Below are 24,187 nucleotides of genomic sequence, written 5' to 3' on the forward strand. Positions count from 1 at the left end.
ATAGAAAAAATCGAAGTTAAAATAATTATTATTTTATATTGCTTAATCATAATCAATCCATATGACTGCTGGACTTTTGATCGATTACCATTATGCTCTTTCGGATTTCCAAGTCCATGTATACAGTTTTGAGCCCTAATTTCAAACCCTCTTCTCCTTTCTCTTTGAAAATCACAGTCCAAAAGCTAGAGAGATCTCTCAATTCCTGGAGATATTTTAAAGCAGTGTTTAAGCATTCTTTTAAGAGATCATTTGTTTCTGACATCAATCCAAGTCTAGAGAACTTGGAATCGTGATTTTTGGTGCAAGATATTTCAAGATTCAAAGGAAAGAAGGCTGGCATCCGAGCTTCGCATATCCTCAACCTTGTGATAAGTTTGCAATTTAGCATAACTTGGATACTGATTTTGAGCTTTTTTTCAACATATGAATTGGTGTTAACATCCATACAAAACAAAGAATTTTGAATGGCATCATTTGGTTGAGTTTGGAAAGAGTTACATGGGTTTAAAGTCGGACACGGAGGAATCGAGCAGTAAACTAAGGATGTGGAAAGATTGATCTCTAGATATTTATCTGCTTTGTTTTTTAGCACTTTGTGTGATATAAGAGTTGTGTAAAAATGGTGTTAAAAAACCGTTCCAGGTAGAATCATCACATTTGGTGCAGGATTGAAATAGATATTTGAGTTTTAAGCATCAAACGTCAAATGCAAATCAAGAATTTTCTCCAAAGAAAAACGTGGAGGTGAAGAGTACTAAAGAGATAATGACAACAAACTAGAAGTATTAATCAAGGTAATTCACAGTTATATTTATGAATTTTTATCTCTGAATTAATAAAAGTTTTATATAAAAGTATTATTGCTGAAATACATAAAATTGGTCCTCGTCTTGAATATTACTTTAAGTAGTCATCAATACCAAGTGTTGTTGAGAAGACATTATTCAGAAATATAATGTTATTGATAGATCTTTGTGATCACTCATAGTTACGGCTTTGGGGGCCAAGTTGAATTAGATCAGGCAATGTCATTACGTGGAAGCCTTTGAAGGTTGAGGACGACAAAGCTTCATCAACTTTTTCTTTTTGTTGGTATCCTTGTTCAGCCCTATTTCCAAGTGATTTTCTTGGGGAGCATTCACACAAACTCGGTTGGGGCGGAACGGATACCCCCAAACAGCATTAAGGATTAGCCTAAGCTATCTAAAAAAATAGTTGTGTCTCCCATTTCCCCTACCTCATTTCTTAGGCATAAAATCGTAGGCAAATTAAAAATAAAAATAAAATATAAATAGAGAACCTAATTCACCCCCCTCTTAGGTTATTCCTTGGCCACCTAAACTATCATTATCATTTTATACAAAATGATTTGTGCCCAAATCAATAGTACAGTTATATTGAGTGATGATGGATAAGTCTAAGTTTTCTAAAGCCTGAAATTTCACAGATTCTTAAAGACTGATTCACCCCCATGAAATTTTCTATTTCCTAGAGTACCAATAATTTGCACAATTGGTAACATTTCATTGGTTACTAGTAATCTTTTTCCCTGAGATTTTTTTAAAAATAGTTATTATAACGGTGCCAGCAGTAACTTATAAATAAACATTTCTTATTTAAAATTTTATATTGTGCTGTTCTAGTTCCCTTCTGTTCCAAAGATCATGATTTGCCTCTTTATTATCATAAAAATTTCCCGACAATAAATTATTCAATACACTTAAGTAGACTGAAGCCCCTCCAATGTTACCTGCATATGCACATGGGTGTTAATTGGAAATCAAAATAATCTTGGAAGTCTAAATATTACCATAGAAGAAACATGTATTAATATGTAAATAAGTTTCATAAATTATTCTTAATACTTTATATTTCTTGATGAAAACTATCACTTTATCGATTTTGTACTTTTTAATAGTATAAAGGCATTGGATGATAAATAAAACATTTTTCCTTCCAAATATTTCGTGGAAATATTTTCAGATCCCCTTAGTTACATCTATTTTTAAAATATTATTCCCCGACATCGACTGTGTAGTATTTCTCTGAGAACCTATATCAATGACTTTTTCCAGGCACTAGCTCCACATCTCCTTTTAATGATAGATTAAATGGGATCTTACTTGCTGAGGTAATCCCAAGGAATTTGCTTCAATACTTCCAGCATAGCCCCATTTTGGGTTTGGCACAAGATAGGGTTATCTCAGTGGGTACAGCAAAATATAGGTCAATTTTAGCTTATTAATTATAATCTTCAAATAAAGTGGAGATATCAGGATATATTGTGGTTTGCCATAGCTTCTTTTTATGGATTAAGACAACTTAGTTGCAAGTTTACACAATATTCCATCTGTTCTCTTCATGCAACTAAACCTGAGATATTGTCAATCTTGTAGGACTCAAAGTGAGAAATATGAACTTGGAAAGTAATAGTTTTCTGAAAATTTTTATCATCCTTTTCTTAGTTAAAAACTGTTGGAAATGGATGTAAAAAGAGTGTCAAGTTGACTGTCCCCCAACTTGGTTAATTAAGAACTTCTTTTGCATGGGGTGGCTCAGCGCTGGGAGATTTGTTTTCCTTGGTCAAGTGAAAGTCAACACTGGTAGCAAAGAATCTACACTGATGGACAAGTACTTTGTGTTCGAGGATTTTGACAAAGTGCATAAAAATGCCGATATCCTGCTGTTTCTTTAGTTGTTCCATATGATCCTTCAGACATGTTTGCATCAGTTTAACAGAAAAAAATAGCTTTAACTTAAAAATATAATGACATTATCAGCAGTGAGGCGAGGTCCACCATGGATGACATAAGCTCCACAGAACATCATATGATGTAAGGAATTATTCCACTATGGAATCAAATGAAAGAGTAAAATATAAGGATTTTTGACATATTTGAAGGTTAATGGGGTAGCTGAGAGAGATCTGAGGCAAAATATACAATGTGAAGCTTGAGAAAATGGCAAGGTTCTTTAAGCAGCTTCCTCGTTTCCCAGGAAGGAAGAAAATCCTTTTTCTCCTTTCTAGTAAACTTCATTATTCCATAAATATTAGGAAACCTAAGGGGTAAGTTGGCTCAATTTAAGATGAATGCTTACCTGGCCCAGGGTAGGGTCAGCTCTCAATACCTCATTCTCTGCCCTCTTTGCCATCTCCATGGCTTCCCTTCATGAGTCAAAAAGAGTCAGAAAGTCAACAATTTGGGCAAAATAGTCAATGAGTTGATAGCATCGGGGAAGAGAATTTTCACTTTATTATGGTGTCCGGCGCCATGGAGACCAATATCTGGAGGAAGATCTTGCCTTGCAGCGAGTGCCATGTTATATGCTCAACCATCATCTTCAGAAAACATTTCGTGACAGTTGGTGAAATATTTAAAGTAATTTGTTGAATAAATTAGAGATTACATAATTCAACTAGAACTTTAAGTTTAATGGAGAAAAGAATGAACTCCTATGAGAAAAGGAAATCTGGTGACCAGAGTGAGTATAAGAGAAGAAACGTAAAGAAAAAAGATATCTCATTACCGCAAACAACCTCAGACAAGTAATTTTAAATTAAAACTTTTATGTGATATATCTGGAAAATAAAATAAAGATATACTAATCATATCTAAAAGTAAATTCCTCACCTTCGGAAATTGTGATGGAAAAATATCGCGTACAAGTGTATCAATATCTCGCTCATTATAGTCCTTTGAGTTATTCTGCTCATCCGAATTCAGTTCAGGCAGTCCAGAAACTGAGGGGTCTGCAGAAAATTGAAATAAAAATATAAGGAAAGAGACTGAAAGAGCTGAATTTTTTTCGGTGACAAATGCATCAACGTCTAACGTTTTTCAAAACTATGAATCGTAAGAAAGTTTTATAAAAGTTCACTACCAATATGAATGAATACTTCTGCGACTTCCTCATGAAGTTGCTGGATTTTGTGCCGAACCTTTTCTCCGATATTATGAGCAGCGCTGACGCTAAGAAATGGGTCAACCTGAGATATTTTTCTGTTAAAACTGATGATCAAAAATAAAAGTATCAACAAAATAGAAAATTTAAGCGATAAATATTATCCTTTTTCACTTCAATGGTTTCTTTTGAGCTGCCACTTAACCAACATCATTTGTCGAATTTAGAACCCTTAGAGAAGAATGTGGTTAAAATAGTAACTACACGAAATTCTATAAATAAATGTTAATTGGTCTATGGTGGCTACCAACAATTTCCTTATCACCCCTGTGGTGAAATAGTTTTAATATACAAATAATGAAGTAAAAAAATAGCGGTGAACTGGAGAGTAATTGAAAGCACCTCAATATGCACGTCAAGATATAATGAAGAGCCAGCTTTTCTTCCTCTCAACCGATGGCAACCCTTTGCAGAAACAGAATAAAAAATATGCTAAGTGTAAAAAATGCTTATCCTCAAGTCTACAATAAGAATAAAAAATATGCTAAGTGTAAAAAGTTTCAAAATACGATAGAACAACATAGATGTTTGCGTATTACATATACATAACCTACTGTGAAGCAAGGGTTTCCTCCCAGACTGCTGTTTCATTCTGCTTCTTTGTTTCCAGATATAGATATTACCAATTTCCTAGGTGCGAGACACAAACAAAAGCTTGCAAAGGAAAGGGGATTGCCGATTCATGGGACAAATATCCCATACTCTTACTTTGAATATATCCACTATCATGGAGCTTCAATGGTAAAAACATAATTCTACGACCACTAGGGACTTTTTAGTCTCTTCATTCCCCTTTTAAACATGTAAGCCCTCCACAATGGAGAGCAGGACATTCAGTAAGAAGTGAGTCTCCACTTTCGGTAATGTTGATTGCCCCCGGCGATGTCCACTCTGTCAGCCTCATCTGTCTCTGCGACATCCACTCTGCCCCCCTTCCTCATCTTCGATCCCCTCAGCTCTGTCTATCCCAGCAGAGACCTTTTCCTTCCCTCTCTTTCACAATACTGCCCTCAGAAGGACCATATCATTTGTATCAGGGCCAGAGTGTGCAGTTACCACTGCCTCCAAGCCACCACCGACATCCATATGCCATCACCCTCAGCGTCATCCCCTAATCAGCCCATGTCAAGCAAAGTTCCACCACCCACCTGTTAGGACACCGGTAGATCTAACAATTTGGAATGGTTTATCGCATCAAACATCCACAATGTAAGACGACTATCGAATGGATACCGCCATAATCAACAAGAAGTTCACAAGTCTTGATATAGAGAGAGAGAGAGAGATGAAAATCAAGAACAATGTGAGGACGAAGAAGTAGGATAATAGTCTTGCGATAGAACGAGTGGTTGTCGGCCAGATCGGGCGACGACCTATGCTTGGGGAGGATCTCCACGAGCAACTCTGATGACTTCCAAAATATGCCCCCTCGACCTTTCTTCCCCTCTTTATTCATAGCCAAATCATACTTCCTTTTGTGTTGCACCTTTCCCGCCATTATTCAAATTCTCACACGTGTGGGTCAATCCACAAGCGTGGAATTATAAGCTTTCCTCTTCTTTGTCTGATAGGTTCTCAGTAGACGCTTATCACCACCATGTAAAACCTGGCAGTTAAGGTGACTGCCCTCGAGACCCATCAGGCCGCCATCCTGCAAACTTTCAAATTGGGCCTCGAGCGTCAATGCGAGGCATTCTCCAAGCAAATCACAGTGCTCACTGTCCAGCTGCGAATGCTGGGGACCACCATTGCTGTCCAGCTGGCTCCAACCACTGCCAAGTGCCCACCAGCCCTACCGTTGGTGTCACCTCAGCCGCATTCACCTCCTCTGTCAGAGACAGCACCAGCCGGGGATCTGTCGCCGGCACCGCAAATCTTCATTGTTGCGTCAACCTGAATGGTGTTCAACAGGTCCTTGCCCTGAACCAAAGCAGGCCGAGATTGGGGACCATCTCGGCCTATCCTGACATGAAAAGGCTGCCAGCACAAGACTAGCAGACCCGATCAAAAGGGAAATGGGACAGACAGGGGTTTTTTACTGGTGACCAGTCCACCATGGCCTCTGATGTGTCGCTTCAAGAAGGTGACCAAGAAAACGGGCCAGCCATGTGTTTTTTACCCACAACCTACCCACTTTGACCTCTCATGGTGTGTTAGGCAGGTGACCAGGAAAATAGGCCAGCTACGAGTTTTTTTAACCCACGACCGGTCATTTTCAACTCTTGCGAGCCAGATCCCAGCAGGCAATCAGGCGAATGGGTCAGGCATGGTTTTTATGGGCCCCCATCTGGCCACCCTGGGCCATCCCAGAAGGTCAGTAGAGCACCAAATCTCCAGGGCACACCAACCCTGTGAAGTACCTGCCTTCGTAACCACTCACTTGCCCACCACGATGCCACAATTCTCGAAGGCTCACCACAGCTAGGTTGGGGCGAGGCATGGGACCTCGTCCTTGAGCCCCTGGCAGCCCAGATTCCCTATTGGTGGCTTGATCTGGACACCAACCACAGTGGACCATGCCTGTGCATCCTCGTGTGAGCTGAACCACTCACAGAAGACCTGTGTTGACAGTCCTCAGGGTAGAAGAGACAGAGCTCCGTCCACCCAAATTCACTCCTCGGGCCCCAGAAGACTCCCCACATCTCTAGGTACATCCTGATAGCGCCCCCTTGGGTTAGAGAGTTAAGTTAGCTCGGACTGAAGAAATATAACTGGCCCGGCACAAAGACCTCCCGACGAGAGGAATGAAACCAATGTGATAATGTTGACTAGATCCTTGGACGAACGAGGTCAGAAAAGAAACGAGAATTCCACCTTGAGTGTTCCAACAAGAAGAAATAACAAAAGGACTGGGGATTCACCTACAAGGTCGTACCGACCCTTGACGATCGGAGAGGAGCCGGATCAGCAACTTCTCCTCCTCCTCGAGAGCATCTCTCGCGGCTGCTTCAGAAGACGTTCAACCCCTCTCCTCCTTGGTCAAAACTTCCATTTATTCACCTTTTCCCATAACGTCTTCATTCGTTTGAACTTCTCGACTCCAGGCTGTCACGTGACGTGGCAACCTTCCCCCTTTTGCTTTCATACGTCTGAGGTAGTGCCTTATCACATTCCCAGACGGCTCATCTCCAACCAGTCATGCCTCGGCACAATCGTGGGCCAGTCCATCCCGCTGATAATGACACATGGGACAACGGCAATCAGCCTTAGCATCAACCTTGAGGTAACCCAGGCCGCAACCATCTGGGACATGCCAGTCATCCCCCCGGACCTTGCCACCTCAGGGCCAACATTCCAGCCTTTTCAAGGGATGATCCTGAATGCTGGCTGAGATGCATGGACAAGACTGCGACCTCCTAGTTGTACTACATTGGCGACAGCATGGGATTCTGTAGTTGAGCTGATTTCAAGCGCCAGCTGAACAGACACCAGGGAGTCATGGCCCACAACACCTATGACTGTTTTTCAACATGTGCCAAGCAGGCATGGTGGACAAGTTGGTGACCAAGTTCATGCAGCCTATAGGCTACCTCCCCAACCAAGCTGAAGAGACGATGATGAACCCCCTCCATGCCACCTTGCACCCCAAAATCTGTGACAAAGTCAACAGCTACAACCTCTTCAAGAAGCCCTTTTACAAGAAAGTTGATGGCCCCTCGGCTCTGCCTCATGGATCCTGCACCCTCAAGGACCAAAAGGCCCGGAGCCAGCAACGGACACCGTCAAAGGCACAAGTGCCACCCATTCCCACCGGCTCAACCTGACCAAAGAGGAAACTTTAGCATGCAAAGCCCAAGGGCACTGCTGTTAGTGCAAGAGTTTACGCTCTAACACTGTTGTCCCAAAAAAATCAATAATCACATTGACTTGCCAGGTGGTGAACAGCACACAGAAGACGTCACCAACACATTGAGAACCAGCAACGATGCACCAGATTGAGGACAACATGAGCTTGACAAGGGGAGTAATGTTACTATCTCTCTTATCGTAAGCCCACTAGGGACTTTTGCGTTATTTCCCTTGTGAACATGAAGCCCTCATCATTGGAAGACAGGACATTGAGTAAGAAGTGAGTCTCTCTTTTTGGTAACACCAATCCCCCCAGCAACGTCCACTCTATCGGCACTTGTCCATCTCAGCGACATCCACTCTGTCAACCCTCCTTGTCCGCGCTCCTCTCAGAGTTGACCATCCCACCAGAGACCTTTTCCTTCCCGCTATTTCACAATATGACCCTCAGAAGGACTGTATCACATAACAAGGGTACTGATACAAATATATGACAAATAAAGTCATTTTCTGAAAAGGTATAAAACAGGGACATGCAACATTTAGCTTCTCACCAAAACTCAAAGAAGGTTCCAGTTTACGACAGTAAAAATTAAAGAAAATTGAACCAACTGTTATAGACACTGAGTCTGTCAAAACTGGATAAAAAACAAGATTCAGCTTTAGATTTCTTCCCTAACTGAAGGAAGGAATCCTTTTGTACGTTAAATTAATCTGGTGTACTTTTCCCTGAAGCCATCGAAAAATAAATCCATGACAAACATAAAAAGGATAAAAAGAACAACAACACGTGGCTTACTTTCACACCCTCAGCAAGACGTATCGTCTCCTTGATGGGTGACAGAATGTATCTGGGGACTCCAGCATCAAGAAGTTCCATCAGACTGCACACATAATGTATTAAACAGAATATGAAATCTCATGGTAAAGTATAAAACTTATTAATTGTGCAAAGAAATTTTATGGGAGATGGTATCACCTGTTATAACCAGATTTTAGCCCTGCTTTAAGGATCATGCCAGATACTACAAGTCCCGCAAGTGGGTCTATTAATGGCATACCAAGAATAGCAGACCCTGCATCAGTAAGCACCATAATTAGGGACTAAAAAGTTATTTCTACACTATGAAAAGCTTCCAATGAAGGGGGTTTTGTTTCTGTGTCAGTGACAAGGGCTGCAACTCTTTTGATGATCAATTTTTAATATTTGATATTATGAACAGAGATGGGATGATAATATGGTGGTGGGATCAAAACTTGTGTCATTAGGCCTTCGGCACCCAATGACACAATGTTTGTGCTTCATTATAATCTATGTCCCTTACGTTGGCAGATAGGGATTCCAAAATTAAATTAACCCTCTGCTAAAGTCTAATGGAGCATCCTCACTATCCTATAACATCAAGGCTCATAACGGTACGAAAGGAGTCTCTATCCTAGAATAGGGCTCAACACATCCTTAAAGACATTGACGACAATGTTGGTCGTCCGTCGATGGCAAAGTCAATGTCGACAACTGTCAATATTACCACAGATGTCAACTGTCCTAAGTTTAATAATTTTCTGCCAATTTGAACTAGGTGTTTGACGTCAACATTGATGCAACGTTGACAGGGTTGACAACTTTTCTAACTATAATTTTATAAACCTGATGGCTCACGTTGACAAGCAGTATCAACCCTCAATTATATCCTGTCAACCATCAAAGTAACCTTTTCAATATCAGCATGAACTTCAACCACCCAAAAATTCGCCAACACCAATGAAGGTCATGGACATTGATGTTAATATTTCCTGAACCCTACCCCAGAATCCTGAGGGTAAATAACAAATAGGTTTTGACTGCTTTCCTAGTATATGCAATAATATAACGACTGAAAAAAAAAAAATGCCTTGGGTTTAGCACCTAGAAATTAAAGTGAACATCAGAGACCATAAAATTAAGGTCATACGAAAGAGGAAAACGGGGTTATCAAGTGATAAGCATGAATTCGATCCCCAACCTATCCCCACAAGAGCAACCACTGATGAGACGGCATCTGCACGGTGGTGCCATGCATTAGCTTTCATCAGTTCACTTCTTTCCTTATCTCCAGCACGTTTTGTGATCCAATAAAGCCTTTCCCTCAAAACATGACACCATCAGCCTTCTATATTAATTTCTACGAAAGCAAATAGGGCGAGAAAAATAATAAATGGATACTTGTAGGGACATCTTCACATCTGAAGTTCAATATCATGTTTTCTGTAAGAAAATAATAATTGATGGAGATTTTAAGCAGGATCAATCAATTCAACTACGGGACTGTTGTCTCCAGATTTAAGTTAAAGATGGAAGACTTAAAGAGGAAGTGCAGATGCAACTCAACCCATGACAATAGTAGATCTCTGACTGACATCCCAGGAAGTTACCGATGGGTATCACATTTTGTATCTTCCTTTCATTCATAACCTACTTCTATCGAACCCTTACCCCTTCTGCAGGGAAGGTTCGAATTTTATATTCTTAAAACTTAGTCCCATTGTGAGGTCCCATTGTGAGGTGCTACCGTCAATAAATTGTGAGATTATCAAAAAACACCTTCTATAATATCTGCTAATTTATGGTAAGAAAATGGAACTACAAATATCTGCAAATTAAAAAACCAATTCATGATGTATCATCAACATCAATTGTAACTTGATAAAAAAGGGAAACTTGTAGTTTTATCAAGAAACTCGCTCGACAATACGATTTGTTTCATGATAAGTCTTATTTGATAAATAAACTATAACTAACCAGTTCAGACACAGATCCTGTAAGATATTTGCTGAGCAGAACCTATCGGTTAATGACACCAATGTCATGTCATAATTTCTTAAAATTTACACCCTTTATTTGTAAACGCTGAAACTATCTTCAGTAGTAAAAATATAGCTTTAAAGGGAGCCTGCAATAAGGGTAAAAAGTTAGGCTTTGAAACAATCAAGTATCAAGCATTTTACACTGCGAAGGCTTACTATTGTAGTATAAATTCAATTTATGGAAATAAATAAGACAAGGTTATGTCTGCTCCCACCTAAATGGTTGAAACCAAATAATGGATCCTACATTATGCCCCAAATAAACTTCATCTACTCATAAAGGATATAAAAGTTTAAAGTTCATAGTAATAAGAAAGTTTGACAATGCTCTTTACAAATAAATGAGAAGAACAGGATAATTTAAGAGCTACAAGGACATCATAGCATCACATTATACCCCTCTTTCACTAAGATTGACAAGATGGTCACGCTCAAAGCCAAGAAAGGGTGATCCAAGTCAATCCCATGATGATGACCGCTGTGAATGTGAATATGATTAGTAGCATCGGTTGTAGACACGTATATATCCTGCCCGTGAAATGAAACATGAAAAGTAATTATATTTGGACCCATTAATTTCAGCATTTAAATTGCACAAAAAGTTTGAAAATTTTTAACCAAATTTATTGCAGTAACTTAAATGAGGCAGCCTTAATAGGTTATTATACGATAAAATATTAGGGTTGAATTATAGACTGAACAGTTGACAACAAATATCAATTAAATATTAATAAAATAAAAACAATGACTTTCTACCTGAAAAACATGTAAAGCATGCCAAGCTATGCCCCCTGAAGTGCCCAAAAGCATGCAGGATATTCCGAGAGCTCCTAAACTCTCAAATTTACCATGCCCTGAAAACAAAACCAAGAGTAGTGCCATGCCAGTCATTTTTCTTACCAGACAAATAGTGTCTGTAACATTCATAGTGAATTTTGAACTTTTTTATGGATGAGGAGGGAAATTGTGACAACGGGAAAATACTCGTTGCTCCATCCCTTGCATTCAAAGATGACTTTAAAGACCTCAGGCATCTAACTGATGAGAACTCAAGAGTCCATTCGAGGGATGGAGATATAGGGTTAAATCAGAGGTAGTATGGATTACCAGATTTTTGAGGTAAGAACTCCCAAATCCCTATTGGGGAAGAGAACGGAGGGTTGGATAAGGAGTCGGAGTAGACGTCTGCATCTGAGCAGGAGATGTGAGAGTGGACTTCAGCAAGGAGGAGCAGGCAGAGAAATCGTTGACTAAAGGGAGAGGAGTAGACGTCATCAACATTCCAAAACCAAGCTTCTTCCTGCCCTCCAACGAGGAGGGTTACAACACTTAGAAGGGATTCTAAGAAGATGAAATGGCAAAATACCCTAAGGGGTTGGGGTTTGTAGCACTGTTTTCTTTACTACATTCTGAGAGATGGTCAGGACAGAGGTTATGGGCATGTTTTAAGAAGTTTCATAGACCACAGGAGAAAATTTTCAGAAGAATATCATGTTCTCTTGAAATTGATGACGAACCATAAGGGTGTACTTTATCTTTAGGAACTCTGGACGCTCTGAATGACCATAATGCAACACCACTGAGAACCTGTCAGAAGAATCATGAATAGATAGCAATCAAATCAAAATATCTTTAAAAATGAATGATACTGGCAAAAATGATAAAAACAAATTGGTAAAAAAAGGACAACTAGCAGATTCATTTCAGCTTTTAGGGACAACTAGTTCATTGCAAAGTCAAATCTGGAGAACAGATAGAGAACTCATTTTAGGGCACAGGTCACAGTGCAGGGGAATCGGACAATCAATCAGTTGATTAATATTCAAGAGACAATAACCAAGGAATCACTTGGATTCTAGCAGGACCTTGGTTCTACCAAGTTGTTGGATAAGGGAACCACCGGTTGTGGCGCACTGATGTTGCTTGTGTGTCTCACGAGCTACACACAGTTTAAGGCGACTAGAACCATTATTCTAACAGTTCTATGAATATTGGGGCATGGTTAATTCAGCCAAATAGCCATTTTGTATATACCCCTCATACGTCGTAGATAAGTTGAGCCATTTTGCCTTTCTGACTGTTGACGAGAACCAACAAACTTATACTTCAAATATATACGATGACAAGTTATTGATCAAACAGAAACAATCTCCATCAAGATTTGGAAAACATTGGAATCGGAAATCGACGAGTCTAACATGACTCGTTGTTGGACTGAACTCCCGCACTATCTCTCTCTCTCCTATCACTATCTCTCTCTCTCCTATCTCTCTCTCTTCTTCTCCTTCTATGTTTCTCTAATCTTCCTCCATTGTAAGTGGGCCACGTTATATAAGTGGCCCATTGGGAGAACTTCTTCTCTCAAAAACTCCCACGTGTGACCCCTCATCAAATGGTCACACGTGGGACCATTTTAATGAGACTCTCACGTGTGAGTCTACTTAAGTGACTCACACGTGAGAGAATGTACTGGGGACCCCTTAAAGGGCCCCAAAACCCTAGCCTCCGTAAGGGGTTTTTTTTTGTGTGAAGTGTTTTTCTTTCAACTCCAAAGGCGCCACCCTGTGTAGGAGCTCCATTCCTCCCACCATTCCTTCTGTTTCCTCTCTGTTTATCATCTATCTGTCAATTTATAACATGGTATCAGAGCACTCAATCCTGTGAGTACATCTCTGCAGCATCTCGAGGAAGTCTTCCAGGGAGCTTACCTCGATTTGTCAAGTTCTTCAGCATCATCTTCAAGCATGGCAAGCCTAGGAGATGAAATCACAACCCAGGGTACCCCTGGATTTGTTCAAGATATCCCTGGAGCTAGAGTTGGGGAAACAAGTGCCTCAAATGCAGAGATTGGAAGGGCTGGAGTTGTGTTTCCCCCAGCAGAAGTGAAATTTGATGGGGGAAACATGTTTGAGTGGTCAAAAATGGTCACTCTCACTGTGTATGGTTGTTTCCTGGGAGATCATCTGACTGATCTTCCCAGAACTCCAGCAGATGCGGATTTCAAAAGGTGGAAGGCAGAGGAGTCCTTGATTTTGGGTTGGATGCTAAGATCCATGACTCCTGAGATGAGGAGAGATTTTCTCTACTGCGACACAGTGAAAGAACTCTGGGATGAGATCCAGAGATACACTGCAGAGCAGTCACATGACTGGCGCATTTACGAGCTCAAGGTGCAGGAGACATCGGCGCGTCAAGGTGGAGAAAATGGCAGGCAGTATTCATCCCGACTCAAAGCAATTTGGAGAGAAATTGACCATCTTTGGCCAGTGCAGAATCCACAATCTGTGGAGAGGCAATACATTCTGAAGCAGAGAATTTTTACATTTCTTATGGGCCTGAATTCCATCTATGAGTCAGTGAGGAGTCAATTGCTTCATCGAGAGAAGCTGCCGTCTCTTGAAGAAGCTATCAGTGCTATCTTACAGGCTGAGAGCAGATTTGGGGTTACTCCGGATTCTCAGGTGCAGAACTCCGCTGCGCTCCTTACAAAGAAGCCTGAGATTCGGATTAATCCCACTGGGAATTGGACACCACGTCCGTCTCAACCAAGTCCAGCTGTGGGAGGCAAAGGAGAAGATAGTCGTGACGCCCTTTTCTGCAATTACTGCAAGAAGCGGCGTCATACCAAAGAAAATTGCTGGAAATTGGCTTGGAAAAATCAGAATTCGGGCAAGAAGGCCCTTGTGGCGGCATCACAGCCACAGAGTTCAGGACCTACCGTGACGAGTCCCGAAGTCGAAGAGGTGCAGGAGAAGCTCAGCTCCACCGTCTTAGTGAAATCAGGTAATTCCTTATCTGATGAATGGATTGCAGATACCGGAGCTACAGATCATATGTCCCCAAATGGATCCCTGTTCAATCAATATTCCTCTGCTGGGGCCACTCACAGAGTTCAAACAGCAGGAGGAGGATCGTTATCGGTGAAAGGTGTTGGCAGGGTTCTACTTAATTCCCTTGGCCTGCTCAAAGATGTTCAACATGTGGAAGACTTAAGAGCTAACTTGATTTCTATACAAAAAGTCGTTGATGATTATGGTTGGAGATTTATATTGGACAGTGATGAGTGTTTTTTATGTGATAAGGTCTCCGGGACGAAGATTTCGTCCTTTAGGCGAGAAGGTGGCTTACTCCTCCTGGATGGCAGTACATGGCAGTGCATGGTGACACAACGGATGAGTCCCAAGGAGGAGAGGGTGATTCGTCTTCATCAACGGATGGGGCACCCGCCTTTTGATTTACTTAAAACTTGTTATCCCTCTGTGTTTCGGGGAATTTTTGTTAAAGACTTTTTTTGTGAAGCCTGCCATATGGCAAAACTTCGGAGAACGTCGTTTAAATCTATGGATGATCGTTTTCATTCCCCATTTGATTGCATACATAGTGATGTGTGGGGACCGTGCCCAGTGGAAAGTCTAACTGGATGTCGGTATTTTATAGTGTTCATTGATGATCACAGTCGTACTATGTGGTTACACTTGCTGAAGTCAAAGGCCGAGGCTCCAAAAATCATCGTAGGATTCTGCAAAATGATTGAAAACCAATTTGGGAAGAGAATTAAGCGGTTCAGATCTGACAACGGAACTGAATTTCTCAACTCCGAAGTCAGGTCACACTTCTTGGACAAGGGGATCATCCATGAAACTGCTTGTGTGAACACCCCTCAGCAAAATGGCCTAACTGAGAGGCGTCTGGGTTATACCCTTGCAACTGCCAGGACATTGTTGTATCAAGGGAATTTGCTGAAGAAGTATTGGGGAGAAGCTGTGTTGACTGCTGCTCATCTTATAAATCGAATCCCCATGAGGGTAATAGATTATGAAAGTCCCCTGAATCGACTGAAAGAATCATTTCCGAAGGTGCGTTTGTTCTCTGGACTTCCTGCCCGTGTATTTGGGTGTGTTGGATACATTCATCAGAACTTGGGAAAGTTGGACCCACGAGGAATTCGTTGTGTATTTGTGGGTTACTCCAGCACACAAAAGGGGTATAGATGCTATCACCCCCCATCACAGAAGTTTTTTGTCTCTGCAGATGTTGTATTTCAAGAATCTGAATTTTATTTTCAGAAAGAAAGTCCAACTAAAAGGCCTCCAGATGACCAAGATGTGACAGACTTGGAATTTCTCCGTCACATGGGATACACGCAAGTATCTCCAGCTATCTCAATCCAGGTACAACCACCTGGAAATCAGGAAATTGAAGATATATCCGAGGAGTTTTATAATGATGAAGACCCAACAACTCAGCCTGTAGATGGACATGGAGAGGAGCAGAATGAGCAACCTGAACAAGACAGTCAAGCTAAAGCAGTTGCAGAGATGAGTCAAGGGGAACAGGAAGAACAGAAACTATTAATATCCAGGAAATGGATGCGATTGATGATGATGTTGGGTGGCCTATAGCCCTTAGAAAAGGGTTGCGATCCTGCCGAGCCAAGTCCAAGTATCCTATTGGCCAATACGCTAAGTATGAGAAGCTAAGTGATGACTACAAGAGCTTTCTTTCTCTGCTGGGAGATATTCACATTCCAAATAAAGTTGAAGAGGCCCTTCGAGACCCGGGATGGAAAGCAGCCATGGATGAAGAGATGGCCGCTCTTATGAAGAATGATATGTGGGAGATTGTGAACCTTCCCAACGGGAAGAGAGCCATTGGATGTCGTTGGATATTCACCCCGAAGTTCTTATCAGATCGAACACTTGAAAGACTTAAGGCCAGACTCGTTGCTAAGGGATATACTCAGACGGAAGGTATTGACTATGGTGAGACGTTCGCTCCGGTAGCTAAATTCAATACAGTTCGAGTTTTAATAGCCCTTGCGGCCAAGTGTGATTGGGACATCCTCCAATTTGATGTAAAAAATGCATTTCTCCATGGAGAACTAGAAGAGGAGGTGTATATGCAACTTCCGCCAGGATATACCTTGATAGACAAGGCGAACCAGGTATGCAGGCTAAAAAAGGCGCTGTATGGACTGAAACAGTCCCCGAGGGCTTGGTTTGGGCGATTTACAAAAGCTATGATTGAACGAAATTACTGCCAGGCAAGGGGAGACCACGCATTGTTCATTAAGAAGGGAACAACTGGAAAAGTTACTGTGTTATTGGTTTATGTCGACGACATATTGGTTACTGGGGAAGATAGTGAGGAAATCAGTCATTTGACTGCAGCCTTATCAAGACAGTTTGATATGAAAGCACTCGGCCAACTGAAATATTTTTTGGGGATTGAGGTCGCATACTCTAAGGATGGAATATCTCTCAGCCAGCATAAATACACACTAGATTTACTCCAAGAGACAGGACAGCTGGGATGCAAGCCTGTTAGTACCCCGCTGGATGTAAATGTCAAGATCAGAAAGAACGATGTTGGAGCAGCAGTGGATAAAACATCGTACCAGAGACTGATTGGGAAACTGATCTATCTCAATCACACGAGGCCTGACATTTCTTATGCAGTCAGTCTACTGAGTCAATTTATGAGCGATCTACATGAAATACATTTACATGCAGCTTACCGCATTCTGGCATATCTAAAGTTTACAGTTGGGCAGGGACTTCTTTTCACTCGGGAAGGAGGTTTGTCGCTGGAAGCTTACACCGACTCTGATTGGGCAGGATCCGTGATAGATAGTCGCTCCACATCAGGCTACTGCACCTTCTTAGGGGGCAGTCTCATTCCTTGGAGGAGCAAGAAACAAAAAGAAGTATCGTTGTCAAGTGCAGAAGCTGAATTACGTGCCCTGAAGAGTGGTGTTTCAGAGTGTCGGTGGCTGAAACATCTCCTTGAAGATATTGGTCTGTATGACAACAGTGGGGTCAGATTGTATTGTGATAACCAGTCTGCACTGGCCATAGCGAAGAATCCCGTTCAGCATGACCGAACAAAACATATGGCCATAAATCGTCACTATCTGACCGAGAATATTGATCGCGGTGTTATCAGACCAGCATTTATCCCATCTGCTGACCAGAAAGCCGATATCTTCACCAAGTCATTGCCGGGTCCAAGATTCCACTTGTTGGTGTCCAAGCTAGGCATGGTCAACATCCACACCTAGCTTGCGGGGGGGTGTTGGACTGAACTCCCGCACTATCTCTCTCTCTCCTATCTCTCTCTCTTCTTCTCCTTCTATGTTTCTCTAATCTTCCTCCATTGTAAGTGGGTCACGTTATATAAGTGGCCCACTGGGAGAACTTCTTCTCTCAAAAACTCCCACGTGTGACCCCTCATCAAATGGTCACACGTGGGACCATTTTAATGAGACTCTCATGTGTGAGTCTACTTAAGTGACTCACACGTGAGAGAATGTACTGGGGACCCATTAAAGGGCCCCAAAACCCTAGCCTCCGTAAGGGGTTTTTTTTGTGTGAAGTGTTTTTCTTTCAACTCCAAAGGCGCCACCCTGTGTAGGAGCTCCATTCCTCCCACCATTCCTTCTGTTACCTCTCTGTTTATCATCTATCTGTTAATTTATAACACTCGTCGATTTCTTTCTGGATTTCCTATCAATTGTCGTAGGAATCCGCCAGATCTCACAATAACTGAATATTATCCAGGGATTAGTTTCTGAAGAGAGATCAACAAACTAAAAAATCTCACCTCAACCTCATTGATGGCTTTCATAAAAATTCCCTCAAAAATTAGTCCACTTTTATCGTGTGTCATCCCGACAACCAAGGCTTCACGACGTAAATTTTTAAAGAGTTCAAGCAGGACGAAATAATCCTCAAAAGGTATAAATTGGCAGCCCTCAAACTGTTTCGATCAAAATTGTGACGATCTCCTTCATGGGCGACATCTATGGTTCAACAAGATGATTATCATATTCTCCGTTCTTGAAAAAGTGGTGTCAAGTAGTGTTACACGACTTCCCACGACCTCTTTTTCGGACAAGAACAATAAAGGTTACAATCGTCTCCACCGAAGCAAGACTATAAGAAGAAAATCACCACCAGAACAGGAAAATTTCACACCAAGACTATAATCAGAGAGCAAAAAAGAAGGGCCCCGGGTGAAAATTCATCGCAGAAACCCTAAGAACATTCAAAAAACTCACAATGTCCGTGATGGAGTGTGCTGCGTCAGCGATCACAGCCGTGCTGCCGGATAAGAACCCCGCCACGCCCTTACCCCCCGCGAGCGCCACATCTGCGGCCAAACCCAGCTTGAAAACCTTGTCTCCCTCCTTCCCTCCTAGATGATGGTGGTGATGGGAATGAGAATGAGAATGATCCCCAGTGTGCCATCTTCTGCTGATCCAGAAGCAGCTCTGGCGCTCCACTTCCGATCGAATTATACAAATCTCTGCTTGGTTTGCGAATTTGGAAGCTCTGATCGCAGCTCGAAGCAGCCGGAATCCCATTTCAGAACCGCAATTCCTTCTCTGATGAGAATTTTCTCAAGAGTATTTATAGCTCATGAGAATTTCCCAAAAGAAGACCGCTGCCATATTAAAATATACATCTTAAAGTAGATTTTCTGGTACTAAACTATTGTTTCATAGTAAATATTTTTTGAAAAAATAATTTCTTAGTAAATAAATCTTAGACAGAATCTTACAAGGCTCATTTTTTTTGAGGGACAAATCCGTGCAACGCGGGGCTCGAACTCGGTGGATCATGACAGCAAGGCGACTCTGCCACTTACAACGCGTTAAAAAACTCATTAACTTCCTTGGAATTTAATTAACAGCCTTAACTTCAAGCTCATCAATGCTGTCTTAGACCTTTGGTTAACCTCACCAAATGTAAATAAATCTTAAAGAGAATCTTTTAAAGCGCGTTTTTTTCTAGGGACGAATCCGTGTGATGAGCGGCTGGAACTCGGTGGATCGTGACAGCAAGACGACTCTGCCACTTACAATGCCTCTGTTTAAAAATCTAATTAACTTCGTTGGAATTTAATTAACAGCCTAAACTGCAAGCTCATCAATGTAGTCTTAGACCTTTGGTTAACCTCACCAAATGTAAATAAATATTAAAGAGAGTTTTAAAAAGCTCATTTTATCGAGGGACAAATCCGAAAATAGGTTTCATCGGAAATGAAAAAAATTCAAATAATTTTAAAAAAAGAAAATTGGGATTTATATTTGAATATAATTTATCATTTGTAGCCCCCATCATTTGATCTCCCAGATCATGTAGTTTTGTCACAAGTATTTGGTGACTAATTATTGAATACACTATTAAAAAATAAATACAATTATACTCAGATAATTTTCAATCCTTTTTTAACACCTAATTCTCAAATATGTGCCATGCATGGTACATGAAATTGATTGGTGAATCTGAAATAACACTTCTAAGATTGTTAGAAACTTTTTTGTTTCCATATTTATCTTTTGTAAGAATAGACGCCAACGAAAAATAAGATATATATATTTTTTAATGGAGTTCATGATTAACTAATTGAAATTTTATTTCTGGGAATTTCAGCGTCAATTGACATTATCAAATCAAAGATCTTAAAATAAAAAATAAATAAAAAACAAAACATCCCCCCTTGTGCAAGTCAAATCTGTGATCTCTTAGTTCATTGGATATCTTTAAGATGTTTAGTTGTCCAAACCCTAGACCTAACCACATGATCTTCCAAGTTTTGGATCTCCTCTTCCTTCCCTCAAAATTTAGCACTCAAATTTCAAGTTCCTCTCCATCTGGTCTCCTCGCAAGCATCACCCAGGAAGAGGAAGAGAAGAACTCAAGCTAACTCGCGTGGGTATTAATGAGGGATTTCTCTTCTATTTATATTGTTTGAGAAAATTTCATAAAATTTGTTGTCTCTTGGAACATTTAATAAGTCTCCCCAACTTAGTGTATAGCCACTAAAATCAGCAAATATTATGTGTGACCATATAGGGATGTGTATCAGGCTAGTTATAACTTCAATGGCCCTATAACCTTTTGTGCTGACAGAATTGATCAACTATTGCATATACAATATACAATATATCAACTATTTAACCCAAGAAATTAGTTGAGTCATCGGCCCTTAGGATGTGAAGCTATACCTCATGCCCTATAAAATATAAAGCACCATATCAACTCTCGCAAAGAACCTTTATCATCATCGATTACCGTGTGTATAAATATATAATTCTTTAACATTGTGACACTCCCAAATGACTTGGGATACGACTAATCATCAAAGCATATTCGGTCATTCTGGTAAGTATTGCTGCTTAGAAAAACCAATAGAAAAAGTAATCTTTCATATTTCTGCAACCGTAGCTAGGAATTTAAAGGCATACTCTTCCTTGAGTTAGTCTCCTCTAATACGAAGGTTGGAGGAACCATCTTGACCATTCACTCTCCACCGTGGACATATTGCTACATTTGAACTATGATGGTATAGAATCTCAACCAATCTCTTCAATATTTTGACTATTGTCCAGTAATCTCTTCAATCTTCAATTCTAATCTGTGTTAGAAAAATTCTGTGAATTATATTATGATCTATGTGGTCCTATTCCGTGAAGAGGGACACATGGGTAGTAATCAAAAACATAATCGTTCATCCACAAGGCGTATTTTGTGTCTCCGGTCTAAGGACCAGTTACACAACTGTGACATGAATCAAGATGATTGTCGCTACAGAGAAATTCAAAGAACTCGTTCTCCAAAGAGCATCAATTATCTGTCCTTAAATTTCTCCACACTAATGACCACAGGAGTGGCGAAACTCATTATGTAAAGGGGGCTATACAGTGCTATTCTTTTTGGACATTTTTATGTCCTTCTCAAGTATCCTCTAAATATAATATTTAGAACACATGTTTAAAGACTAATCAACACCATACAATGATCTCATCATAATTCACTTAGACTTTGCATCTAGTCATTGATATCAAATATAAGCATCACATGTGCATTAGAATGAATACACTGTATCAATGAAATATTGAACAAGATGTAGAATGTGTGATTGGCTTGTAGGTGACATATATTTCCAACAGTATTACATTCCTTGTTATATAAATCATAATCTTTCAGTATTGAGTTCAATCCACCTTCCAAGTATGACTCTTTATGAAATCATATTAATTTATGGATATCAATTTCTTTTCATGAAGCATCCATGCATTGTTTATCTGATGGATTATGATTCCAAGTATATGTCTATATATATACACTTAATTTAATTAAGCACTTAAGTAAAAATACAAATATATTTGATTTAATTTTTGCAATGCGATTAGTTTAGATGAAGGCGAATAATTGGCATTGACCAATCATTGGTTACATAGATAGATTAGTGTCAAAAAATCCTTGGTGTTGGATCATGATTATGATGTGTAGCTCACCTTATTACTTATTATAACTTTTTACATAAAATTAACACAACCAATATAAAAATGACTGGTTTTTTAACAATAAATGCACCTAACTCTTTAGAGGTCCTCATACATGTGTCACATAGCCATTAACAAAGGAAAATATGCAATCATTATGCTGAAATATCCTTGCAGTGAAACAATTTAAAAATCAATTTTCACGCAAAAATTTGAGATTTTTCATCACTTTTGAGGACCTGTGATACATTTATTAGCTATTTTCACAGAAATCAAGGACATGTGTGAGTGATGAATGACACACATCTTTAAACATGGATTTTGGCACAAAATCTTTGGGAAATTGGATGATTCGATGACATCTTGGAGTTCCATGATGAGAATCAAGTAGGAGAGAGAATAAATTAACTAAAACTTTACATTTCAATACTTGGTCCTTGTGGATTGATTGCTACACACTTTGTGCTTGTAAGGAAAAATATAAGTATTCTTGTTTCAATCACAAACTTTAAATGACATACTAACCTCAATTTCTGATCTATAAAGTAGCATCATTACCAGGAGCAGGTAGCTTTGGTTTGTGAATTTTGAATTAACCGCATTTTGTTGAGTGTAGAGCTGAGCTTAAGAGGTCGTTAAAGATAATATTCATTCTTAAATTATTTTCACTAATGAATTCTTAAAATTTTATGGTAAACACAAGATCGAAAAAAACTATCTTTTTTATGAAAGAAGAAAAGTTACATTTGAGGTAAAATTTTAAAGAAACAGCTCATCAAGAAGCTAGAGCTGCACCACAACAACATTGAAAGAAGAAGAAGCTTGAACAATCAAACCCAACATAGACCCTAAGATGGACAAGTGTCAACATTAATTTACAAGATGGGTTTTTTGGGCAAAAACATAATGCCGAGTACTACTAAACAAAGGGTTGTGCTTGTAGACCAATCAAATTGTGCCTTGGACAACACTCGGGGAGATTTATATAAAAAAAGGTTTAGTGTTTGCAAGAGTGTGTAGGTGTAGAGCAAGTGATATCCTAATTGCACACTGACCCCAATTTCCCTCGATCGTGACACAAAGTAAAGAGATAAATTAGTGAGACCTAAGCAAGTCGTTGGGGAGTCAGATGTCACCATCTAGTTCTTGTCCCACTCGGAGTCCATGATGGCACCTAAGCATGACATCTTGGACTCTGATTATCTCAAATTTAGGGATTTTTATTCGTCGTAGATAATTGAGATTATTCAATAAAAATATATTTAACCGTACTTAAGAATACTTAGTTAGTGATGAGTACGGATCGTCTCCACAGGGAATGATGTTTAAAAAATTGATTTCTTATTATAGTGATGGTCAACGTGAGAAGAGATGAAGACAGGAGTAAAATGCATGAGCTATCTAGTAGAAGGACTTAATTTTAACTTAGTAAAGAGTAGGTGAACATAGAATTTTGCGTAGTGATATGCGGATAAGATAGATAATATTGTTAGTTTAGGTGGCCAAGGAATAACCTAAGATGAGGGTGAATTAGGTTCTCTATTTATATTATATTTTTATTTTAATTAGCCTAGGATTTCTCTATTTAAGAAATGAGGTAGGGGAAATGGGAGACACAGTTTTTTTTAGACAGCTTAGGCTAATCCTTAATGCTGTTCGGGGGTATCCATCTCGAGGTGATGATGTGCTCTAACCAAGTTTGTGTGAATGCCCCCCAAGCAAATCACTTGGAGATAGGGCTGAACAAGCATACCAAGAAAAAAGAAAAAGTCGAGGAAGCTTTGTCGTCCTCAACCCTCAAAGCTTCCATGGAATGATGTTGCTTAATCTACTTCAACTTAGCCCCCAAAGCATTCTTCTTATGGCCCCCAAAGCCTTAACCTGAGTGATGACAAAGATCTAGCAATAACAGTATATTTCTGAATAATGTATTCTCCTCAACAACACTTAGTATTAATGGCTATTCAAAATAATATTCAAGACAATGATCAGTATTAAGTATTTCAACAAGAAAACTTTTATGTCAAATTTTATTAATTCATAGATAAAGATTCATAAATATAACTTCCTTTCAGTAATACCTTCTTGTTTTTGGTTGTTCTTTCTTCAGTCCTTTTCTCCTCCACGTTTTTTTGGATAAAATTCTCGATTGGTGTTTGACCTTTGATGCTTAAAATCCCAATATATTTTTCAATCCTACACCAAATGCAATGATTCTACCTGGAACGATTTTGTAACACAATTTTGCACAACTTTATCTGACAAAAGTATTCAAAAAAAATCAGACAAATTTCC

The 24,187-nt window shown here is 39.9% G+C and overlaps 1 protein-coding gene across 1 annotated transcript; it reads right to left on the bottom strand.

The window, feature by feature from the left end:
- Nucleotides 1-2,833: 2,833 nt before the first annotated feature.
- Nucleotides 2,834-19,007, bottom strand: LOC144706354 (Cation efflux family protein). Its single transcript, XM_078579266.1, has 12 exons — nucleotides 18,659-19,007; nucleotides 12,117-12,186; nucleotides 11,356-11,453; nucleotides 10,997-11,127; nucleotides 9,759-9,874; nucleotides 8,735-8,831; nucleotides 8,555-8,639; nucleotides 4,309-4,371; nucleotides 3,886-3,991; nucleotides 3,636-3,754; nucleotides 3,255-3,343; nucleotides 2,834-3,169 (listed from the first exon to the last, which is right to left on the bottom strand). Exons 1-12 carry the CDS (start codon nucleotides 18,962-18,964, stop codon nucleotides 3,064-3,066), a joined length of 1,386 nt encoding a protein of 461 aa, XP_078435392.1. The 5' UTR covers nucleotides 18,965-19,007; the 3' UTR covers nucleotides 2,834-3,063.
- Between the last annotated feature and the right edge of the window lie 5,180 nt (nucleotides 19,008-24,187).

Source organism: Wolffia australiana, chromosome 8, assembly GCF_029677425.1.
Source record: "Wolffia australiana isolate 7733 chromosome 8, ASM2967742v1".
Taxonomy (NCBI): domain Eukaryota; kingdom Viridiplantae; phylum Streptophyta; class Magnoliopsida; order Alismatales; family Araceae; genus Wolffia; species Wolffia australiana.